At 27.9% G+C, this 11561-nt stretch overlaps 1 protein-coding gene across 1 annotated transcript; it reads right to left on the reverse strand.

Annotated features, from left to right (window-relative positions):
* Positions 1–2182: 2182 nt before the first annotated feature.
* LOC106315779 (transcription repressor MYB6) lies at positions 2183–3773 on the reverse strand. The gene is made up of 3 exons (XM_013753601.1): positions 3468–3773; positions 3232–3361; positions 2183–3141 (listed from the first exon to the last, which is right to left on the reverse strand). Exons 1-3 carry the CDS (start codon positions 3598–3600, stop codon positions 2394–2396), a joined length of 1011 nt encoding a protein of 336 aa, XP_013609055.1. The 5' UTR covers positions 3601–3773; the 3' UTR covers positions 2183–2393.
* Between the last annotated feature and the right edge of the window lie 7788 nt (positions 3774–11561).

Raw genomic sequence — 11561 nt, forward strand, 5'->3', positions numbered from 1 at the left:
ATCGCTCATGTAGACAGCAGCAAGACGGAGATGATCATAATCCCAAAGAATAAAGATGGAACAGCCTAAGTTACAGAAAAAAAAAGATGAACAGTGGAAATTTTTAGACGGAATTTTTTTAGATCGTTTCTCCTTACTGTGTGTACTATCCGAATTCAAACACACATTAAAATATATAGTTTCAACAACTAATAAACCAGATAAACAAATATCTAGGCATAAGTTTATTACACATCCGTTTTTACGAATGCAACTTTAGTTTAATGTTCTCTTAAAGTGAACTAAAAACAAACAACTTAGACCAAAAGCAAGAAAAACTAGTAAGTAGAAATTAAAAGTTGTCTATTTAAGAGACCGGTAATATATTATCAGTTAATATATTTAGAATTGAAAAAGACAACTAAAAGTAGGAACTGTTCCTTAATTTCATTGAAAATGAAACTAAATTTAAAGTAAGAAAAAGATGAAAGTAATAAAGCTGTCCCTATATAAAGATACACTAGTCTTTTTTTAAGAAGCTTCACCTAAAAAAATGTTACAATAGTCAATAGAATAGATGCTTTGTCTATCTACATATAAAAAGGTCTTAGAAAAGTACATAATAGCATAATATCATTCAATCCCAATTGCCAATATTAATCCCACAGTTTCATCAATATTCTAAGAATATCTCTAATATATTTTTGTTATCTTTTCCTATAAAATAGAGAAACTTAAGATGAGATTTTTTTCAATGTATTTCTGTAAAATATTAATCTCCAAATATAGAGTAAAATATAAAGGAATTCGATTTCTTCTTCTATAAATAAAAAAAAAATTATTTTAAAAGAAGAAATATAAATGAGATAGAGTGATTTTGACTGTAAATATTATAATAGAAACAAATATCAATGTGGATTACATATCGATGTGGATTAGAGATGCTCTAAGAGATCATTATCGTTGTTATTGTTTCTTATTCCATTTGTTTCATCAAGTAATATTATATTATTTTTCTACATAACTGAATGAATTCTAAACTACACAGTTATACTTTTGAAATCTTTCAAAACTATCAAATCTGTGATTATACTCTTTTGAAATCTTTCAATAAATCTGTAATACATAATTATACTCTACAGTGTCTAAATGTTATGTTGATTATAAATTGACTGGTAGCTCTATCTGGTAGAAAAGGTGGATTAAAATATTTATTATTATGGACAACTGATCAGTTTCTTAACAATAATATTTTAAATATTTAATTATATTGTATTTTAATAAATTAAATCTTTACACAAAATACATGTGTCATTTGAATCTGTTAAGAGTTTAATAGAGTTTGTTCATTTAAATGGTCTAAGATTTGTTGGAGACTATCCAATCAAAATAAAATGAAGTACAAACACTTACTCCCACTTCCTCTAAATGTAGAACTATCGCACTAAAAGTTACTAGTGGGAAAACTTTTATAAGTAGTACTCTTTTACTCTAAATATAACTTTTACTCTTTGTTTTTCTCCTTTCAAAAATTCCCCACTTCCTCTAAAACTAAGTCATATTTCTTCTTGTTACAAAATGATATGCTTAGAATATTTTTTTCTTGAAAAAGGTTGTTTTGGATCTGAGAGAAAATTTATGGTATTTTCCTGGTAAAAGTAACTAAAATATACTCCCTCTCTTCCACATTATAAGATGTTTTGGAGAAGTTTAGTTGTTTCAAAATATAAGATGTTTTAATTTTATTGAAAATTGAGTAATCAATAACATTATACTGCATTATTTATGATTGGTTAAATTATTTCTACTTTATATTATTAATAATATTTTCTTCTAAAAAATAAGTTTTTTAATTCTTGTGCACTCGAACAAAATATCTTATATTATGGAACAGAGTGAATAAAATGGAACATAATTTCAGGTGTCAGTTTACTAGTGTAGTGTAATTGACCATCTAACTAGTACTTGTGTGAAAATTGTCAATGCATATACCTAAACGGAGAGAGTAATAGATAATCTGGTAACTCCAAAACTTCAGTTACTGAAAAAGGATTACCAAATAATTCGAAGTAACGTTTTGTTGATTATTGACCATATATATATATGTGTGTGTGTGTGTGTGTGTAATAAATTTGATGTAATGGGTATATAAAATGAACAAGAAATTAAGAAATAAATGTCATTGATCCAGCAAGAATACACAAACAAAATCTCAAAATCCAGAAAACTATGCTTCACAAAGTACATCAAATAAAAGAAAATGTAAGAACAACACCCTTAAATTAAATGAATATAACACAAACTTTATATACACAAAGTCACAAACCATTATAAATAAAACTCGATAATTGGAATAAAGAAAAATAACTTGAAGAAGAAAAAGAAGATCCACACACCTTATAATATACAAGTTTTTAAATATGGCCATATGCATGTTGCTGAGGCTGAAGCTGGTTACATGGCCACATACCAACATTTGCAGCCTCCGTACCGAAAAAATTGGTCTCGGATTTGATTTCACTATACAACGACGAGTTTGAGTGATTCTGTAACGAATTATTCGATATTGTAAATTGATTTTCTTCCATGGTTAATCCCCAACTAAGATTCCCAGTTCCAAAGAATGTCGAATTGTTGTAGTTACTCTCTTGAAGGTGCTGCTCTGTAATCATTGGCCCGGTCGAGAAAGAGTTATCCAATTCAGTTAAACCGAGATTGGATGATCTGTAACCGGTTGTTGAATCGGTTAAGCCAGATGAGAACATTGAACCGGGTAGCACCACTGCACTAGGTACGGTATCAACATGATGATTTCTCCCGGTTTGGGGAATCCAGATTCCGGTTTGTATTCTTGAACCAGTCTCAAGACTTAACCGTTGGAAACCAAAATTTCCGGTATAAAGATGATCGGTGTTGCTGTTGTTGTGGTTAGTGCTGCCAGTGGTGGTACTAGAGGAGCCTTCTGTCTCAATGAGGTAGGTCGTTTGACACTTCTCAACCGGTGTGGTATTGTCATCTGTACCGGTTTCAATTTCGGCTAAGAGCTTGTGTGTAACCGGATCAATTCCTCTCAACCTCAGTTTCTTCTTTAAGGAAGAGTTCCATAGATTTTTGATTTCATTGTCGGTTCTACCAGGAAGCTGTGCAGCAATCTGAGACCACCTAAACCAAGACCAAAGCAACATGGGTTACATATATAAATACACTTACATGCCTCATAAGGATCAGCAGAAACAGCACGGGGTTCTTTACCTGTTGCCAAGAACGGCATGAAGTTCAATAATAAGGTTTTCTTCATCCTGTGAAAATGCTCCTCGCTTCAAATCTGGTCTTAGATAGTTTATCCATCTTAATCTACAGCTCTTTCCACATCTCTGCAAACCTAAAAAAGAATTAATAAAAAAAATGATAATTCAAGAATTAGGAAGGAGTATTAATCAAGCACAACAAAATAATAATTGGATGAAAGCAAAGAGAAATTAAATTACCAGCTTGTTTAGGGACAGAGCTCCAGCAGCCATGGCCGTACTTAGTGATGTACCTAAGAAGCTTCTCGTCTTCTTCAGGAGACCAAAGTCCTTTCCTCAGCTTCTGTTTGTAACAGCATGAATGTCTTCCCATCTTTTAAATTTTTTATATATATATAAATAAAATATCAATTAGAGAAGGATCGGCTTGTTTGCTTTAGAAAAGGCTTTGAAGTCAGCTTTCAGAGAAATCTTAAGATGAGGTGAGAGAGAGATAGAGAGAGTTTGAAGTGAGAAGATGAGAAAAGGAGAGGAGGATTTGGGGAATATAAACAAAAGGGTTTTTGTTTTGGTACGTTGAAGTTTACACGAGTCAAATTAGCTACATTTTTTTTTATTGTAAGAAGTTCCGAAGTGTTGCTAAAAAAAAAAAAGTTCCGAAGTCTATAATATTTTTTGGATTATAAATAATCTAGAACCAGTTGCTAAATATTTTTTCGGCACTTATATATTTAGGGATAAGTTTGCCAGTAGAATTAACGATTTCGGGTAATTAGCTACATTTTTTCAATTTTTATTTTGGTTCTTATATCACCCCAGTTTCATAATAAGTGTCATTCTAGCTTATTTTTTGTTAAACAAAAAATGTCACTTTACAATTCCAATGCAAATTATACTTATTTTCACCTGAAAATTAATTGTAAACTGCATTGGTTTTATAAATAATTTTATTTATATCAAATATTATTGATCAGAAATATGTAATTAATAACAACTTACATATATTTCTGCTATTTTTTTTAATCTGTGTGAAAAGTGTCAAATGACACTTATTCAGAAACGGAGGGAGTATCGTATATATGTTCATTTAAGTTTTGTAATTGTCCAAGGAAGTGTTATTTTTAGGTTTTATTTATTTCTATGGTCTAATTGGTGAATTCGTAGTTTTTTTTGTTGCTAACAATAAATAAATGATCTAAAAAATCAAGAAAAATGATCCAATGTACATACAATAGCTAATCAATGAAAGTTGAAATTAACAAATATACAAAATGAAATTATAAGAAAAAAGAATATGATTGAATTTTCCCAATGGAATAACAATAGGATTATGTAAAAGTGCTCGGAAGATATCACATAATTTTTTTAATATATTCTGTTTTAAGACAAAAATATTTTGAGTTTTAAACACATAATTTTGTTTTTTAAAAATGGTAATCCTTTTTATCAATTTTTTGTAACATTAAAACTTTTTAAGTTATAAGTCATAAATAGTGAAAAATTAGTCTAGTGATTAAAATCTTATAAATGATATTGTTTGTGTTTTGTCTAAAAGAATGTATCGGTCTAACCAAAGTCTCTTAATTTTTCAAAAATATAATTTACCGCTCTTATCTCCTTTCGTTTCACAAATATAGACTTTCTACATTTTTCACAAATATTAAAAAAACACATTAAATCAATATAATAAATGTATCTTTTTTGGAATTTTCAATTTTCAATATATTTTGACCAATAGTAATTCAATAAAATCAATTTTTTTTTTAAAATTTATAATTTTTGCATAAAAAACACAAAATATCTATCTTTGTGAAATAATTTTTTTTTAAAATATTTATCTTTTTGAAACGCAAGGAATATTTAATAGAGATATTTAGATAAACAAAAAACTGAATATCTTTCTAAAAAAAACTGAATATAAAGGTTTTATGTTGGTATGATATAAAAGTTACACTTTTCAGCAACTTATGAAAACGAATATAAGTAAAGATAATACTACTATTAAGACTATGAAAAGGATGTGACTGTGCGCACTTATATATATTTTTAGTGTGGAACTTAATTATTAGCTTAGTTTCTTCTTAAGGGTTTATTTACGAACCACACGCTACCTTCTGTTTGGGAAAAATCGTTTAAACTCGGCGTCTATATATTTATCTGTAAATGATATATTTGTGTATTAAGGGAACATTGGGTTCGAAATTTATTTAGAACGTTGTTTACAGCTAGTATTATAATTCGCATTTATGATTTTGTAATAAATGTGTGGCGCGTCTAATTCTTCTACATACCAGTAATATTTTTTGCAAATCACTAAATTCTTCTACATGTAAAGAATCTCTTCCACGTAAAACATTCGCTGGTTTTTATATGGAAAAATAAGAAACTTTCATGAATAATTTAATGCGATTACTATTTTCGTTGTTCAGGAAATGTACTATTATTCACTTAGCAAAAATAGAACAATTTCCAATCTTGTTAAAAGAAATATCACAATTACCTTCACTTTATATTAAAAGTTTCTTCACGATTATTCCGACTAAAGTACTTTACAAACATATTTTCATTCATACAATTATATATATACTTATAATATTGCATATGTAATTGTTTTTTTAATCAGGAGACAAAGGTTTTTAGAAATCGTCTCAATGACTAAAGGTAAGAAAACATAACAACTCAATTTTATATTCATTCAACAGAATATTTAATCACTTCTGAAGTGTGTTTAACTAAGTTTGAACCAGTTTAATATTTGTGCCAGACATAAAACACTCAATGATTCTCCGTCATTATTGGTTATGAGCATATTTAATTTACTCATGTGCACTAAAATACTACAAGTTGTACCTTTTCTCCCTTTACCTTATAATATTACTTACTTACAATAGTAACTATGTCTAGAAGACTAGAATATCTAAATGAATAAATATAATTGGTTTATCAAACGAATAACTTTCGTTCTAAAATTAATTAACAAAAGTTAATATATTTTAATTCAAACTATTAATTTAAATAGTTGGATGGAATGCATAAGTTATTTAGAAACCGAAATTATTGTTTAAAAAAGATTCATGTTTTTTCTTAAATCATTTCATGTACCAATTAAAATATGAAAATATGTTTTAACTGGAATGGTTTGAAAATATTATAGATTATTCAGAAAAAAAGGACTCAGTTTTCGGAATACCAAAAGACATACATTGTTAGAAATTAAACTAATCTCGAGAATTTATGTCAACTTATTAATAACTAGGTGATTTTTCCGTGCTCATGCACGGATACAAACATTTACAAAATAATAAAATCATTGTAATTGGTTAATTTTTTATTTATATTTATTGATAAGTTTAATTTAGTTTGTAGTTTATTTATTAGAAAGACAAATCTAATATTGTTTTAAATTAAATTATTTTGTTATCTTAATTAAATATTTGATTTTGGATATAATAATTTGGATCGGTTTAAGTTATTTTTGGTATGTTGAGTTGTATATATTTTCCAATTTAATTTTAATTATACTAAATAAGATTATATATAATTAATTTTATTTTCTCAGATTTCTAAATATGTATTTATAAATTGATATATATATTTTTTTGGCTCAAATTTATGAGAAAAAATTGAAGTGTTGATCAGAAGTTGTTCAAGTGAATCAAATTGAAATATTTTAAGAACTTAATAGTAATCAAATTGCTTTTATTAAATACCACATCCATAGGAAAACAATTTGCTATGGAATTGGATTTGAGATAGTTACTTGTTTATTTTTTAGATATTGAAACATTCACGTAGTATTAGGCTTGATAATCTATAATTATGAAAAGAAAATTTGTATGAAATTGTGAGAGAAATTGTTTAAAATAAGAGATTGAATAACTATCCAAAAATAAATATTATTTTAGAAAATTTATAATTAAGATAAAAGAACTTTCTTTAGTGCATTAAAGTAAATATTGATTTAGTAACTAAATTGATCTTTTCTTTTGAAAAATAATAATTCTATTTTAAATGAAAAGTATTTAACTAATGTTATTAACAATCGTAAAAAAATGTTCTTAAACAAAAAGTATTCAGAAATGTTTATGAAAGTGAGATTTGTGTAAAAGGAAATTCATTTTTTTAAATCACATGTTTTAAATTAAAATCACTATATTTTTGTTTTTAAGATTATTTTTGATACTAAATTCCTTTATGATATATGATTTTATAAAAAAATATTAACGAAAACGAAAATATAAATATATAATATTAGTAATGGCAATTAGTAAAATATTTTATGAAATTGAGATTTATATAAAATGAAATTTCTTATTGTCAAATTACATGTTTTAAATATAACAAATCACTATGTATTTTTACTTTTAAGATACTGCCTTTTTGATACTAAATTTATTTATGATATTGATATGATTATATATATACATATATATTAAAAACGAAAATAAAAATAGTTTATAGATATTTTGAAAATATATAGATATTTTCCCTTTTTATTTAAGAAAACAAAAGATTCATCAAAACTAAAATAGAAATTTTGATAATGAAAATTACAAAATAATATTAATTCATTAAGGTTAACAATGTAATAAACTATTGTAAGAATTAACGTAAGCGCGACACATAGAAAACTTACTTCTCAAATAATATTATAGAGATTTACAAATCTTATTAAAGTATGTCCATTATTATAAGAAATAAAATAAAATTATATTTGTTACCTCATCCATGGCTTTCCAAAAATTAATAAATAAATAATAAAAGGAATCTTGAAGGAAAACAAGGCAACATTTCGTCGGCGGCTCGATAAATATAATGTAGCATCAATAATTGACGTACATTTTAATAATATATCAAAGTATCAAATTAAAAATTATGTTCTCAAAATATAAAAAACTCTCTTTTTCAGAACCCTTTTAATTTTTTTACTAACTCACCTCAAATAGTATAGAAATTGAATGTTAAAAATAACATAATATATGTAAATAATGATGTTGTGTATTGTTAAGATAATATAATTAATGAAATTGTTAAACTGGGTGAAATATAAAAAGATAACTGATGTAATTATATTAATGAAATTACTAAAAATACAGTATACTTTTTTTTATAGTGTTATCATATTTTCAAACAATTATCTTTTATACTGCTATACATGTTTCCAAGCAGTACCAAAAATATTTCAATTTTAATAATATAGACTAGAGACTGATCCGCGTATCCACGCATATATTGGTTTTTACGTTTTTATACATTGATATTTGTCTTTCATAATTAGTGTTATATATTTTAGATGAATCTTAATATAACTGATTGTATTCAAAAGATCTGAACCGAATCAGGTAATATGGTTATTTTTGGTACAAATATCCGAACACGTTTCAGATACATTTGTTATTTAGATATTTTTAGGTTCTTATACATCAGAACCGGACTCATCAAGACCTAGAAGGACCCAACTCAAAATCCACACATAAATTTATAATATTCAAGCATGGCCTAGTTAAAAAAAACGATATCTGAAAAGAACAATCCGTGCCTAAATGATTTTTATGGGCTTTCCCTTTTTCTGCCCAAATCACGTGAGGGCCGAAGGCCCGACCTCCACCATTTTTTAACACTAGGTAGCATACATTATACGATCACATAGTCTATAATTCTATTACATGTGATGGTCAACTATCTGCAACATTATGCGATATTGATGAATAGCTCTACTGATAATGATTCCACGATGTAGCTTTCTCCGAAATATTTCATGTACGACATTCGTGATCGACAAATTCTTTCCACATCAGATGACTACAACGAATGACTTTTCTATAATACTTTGGAATCCCCGAAAGCTTGCATCCTACTATCTGTAAGAAATTAAATATTCTGATATTTGAATTTCAGATTTGGGTGTAAAAAAAAGTATAAACCTTAACGATTAGACTAAGATACCTTCCACAAATGATTAGATTTGCTTTCATTGAGAGTTGAAACCTCCAACATTTATATTTTGTGGTATTCTGGAAACAAATGAAAATTAACATGTGGTATTTATATTTCTTAAAACCGTTATATATGTTTTGCGGTATTTACTTGGATGTGAATTATCTACAACTATTTAGGAATCAGGACATCTATGATTTGATGGGTCCGTTTCGAACCCACTTTGATAATAAATAGTCACATCTAACGGTTCAAAATTTACACAAGAGATCGAACGGTGAAAACAGCATTTGAGTGCAGTAGTTCAAATAGACGTGAAGCACTGAATATGAAAATTGTAGAGCCCATTGTAAACCAAGGCAATCGCATGTGCTAGACTGTGGTGGATAACGTATCTCGACTTCATCCTTGTAGGACCTTTTTTTTAACTGTTTTTTTTGATTAAAAGTGGAAAGTTCCGGATTTTAAATCCATGATCTTCTTCGGTTTGGAATCAGATTTTAAATATTTCAATTTAAAGAATAACCATCCATATTAAAGATGTGTGGAACGAACCCGATGCATTATTTTTCTCTCTTGATTTGCTTAACTACTGGTTAACTCTAAGTTCACCAATATTTTTACTTTATAAATTATATTTTTTATCCGAACTTTTATAGAAAAATAACTTTACAACACATTTTCTGCTTAATTTAATCAAACGATTTAAAGTACAAAATATTTGTAAACTGAGTAGTAATTATATATATCATGTAAAACAATCTTTAAAAAATTTCATCATAATAGTAAATGGAAGATAAATTAACTACATTTCTTTGGAATAATTTTCACAATTATTGTTGGGGATACATCATTTTTAGTTTAAACAAAATCTTAGTGCCACGTATACTAGCTCCGACGAATTTTTAGCTTCGTTAACTTAATTTGTTTTTGGTCGAGTTCATAGATCTTTTGAATATGCGTTACAATTCTTCAAATAATATGATGGGTGAAACCATTTGATCCCTACCACCACATATAGTTACTTTCAGTGATTTATAGCAATGTTTTATTAATTTGGTCCTTTGACACTCTTTAGCGGATTTAGATATACGCATACAACGGTCTAATAATTTGATGCATACCATCTGGTTCTAATATTCCATTGATAAATAATGTTGCTATAATATCTAGAAAATACATGGTTATAAAGTCACTTCGATAAAAGCTCTAATGCTGATGCAAAGATCTGGCCATACATATATATATATATACACATATGTGTCTATTCTTAAGGATGTGAAAATCCTTAATCTTAATATTGTCAATATTCGAATGTTCAAATACTTTCAATCTTTCTAACCAAATTCAATAAGAAAATACCAAATTATATTCAATATGTGAAAGCTGATATATAAACTTCTTAGTTTTCGAACGAGAACAATACATAGAGACTTTTGATAGCTCTACGACACCAATGCCAATAACGTTGTTAGGCCTGGGCATTTTAACCTGGATCCGAAGATCCGAACCGGAACCGAGCCAAAAATACCCGATTCGGAACCGGACCGAAAATTTACAAATACTTTTTGGGTCTAAATTTTTTTTACCCGAAAGAACCGGAACCGAAAAGGAACCGACCCGAATAGACCTGGATCCGAAAAGAACCGATCCGAATAGACCCGACCTGATAAGAACCGATTTGTACCCGACTAAAAAACATGCATATCTGAAACTATGATGTTTTTGTGTTCTATTATATATATATATATTATTTTATGATTTAGTTGAAATATCTTTTATTAACAACATTTGTTATTATTTTTTAACATTTTAAAAGTAATATAAAGCTTTAAAATGTAAAATTTAGAGTTTTAAAATGTTTTATTTTAATTATTAATAGTTTCATTTAAGTTGTTTTGTAAAATTTTAGATATATATGACAAATATTCAACTAAAGTTTATGGAATTGGGTATATCATGTCCTTTTCAGATCCTAAATACCTGAATCCGACCCGGACCCGATATGGACCCGAAAATTTACGGGTATTTTATGGATATTTTAATTATAGACCCGAACCGACCCGGACCCGAGAAAAACCGACCCGAACCCGAACTGAAAATTTCTAAGTATCTATTGGGTCTAAATATTTAGGACCCGAAAAGACTCGGACCCAAAAAGAATCGGTCCGAACCCGACCCGAAAGGAATCGGTCCGAACCCGACCCGAATACCCGAACGCCCATGCCTAAACGTTGTAACTGATATGGACTATATGCATCACAACGATTTTAACTTGTACACTATCTTGCAAATTAATTAAAGAAAATCCTTGAATGCATCAAACAAGTCTGAACCAGAATATCCACACCCGACTATTCAATTCTCAACCCGGCATCCTCAGTTGGATGGGGTTAA

Source organism: Brassica oleracea, chromosome C9 (assembly GCF_000695525.1).
Source record: "Brassica oleracea var. oleracea cultivar TO1000 chromosome C9, BOL, whole genome shotgun sequence".
NCBI lineage: Eukaryota > Viridiplantae > Streptophyta > Magnoliopsida > Brassicales > Brassicaceae > Brassica > Brassica oleracea.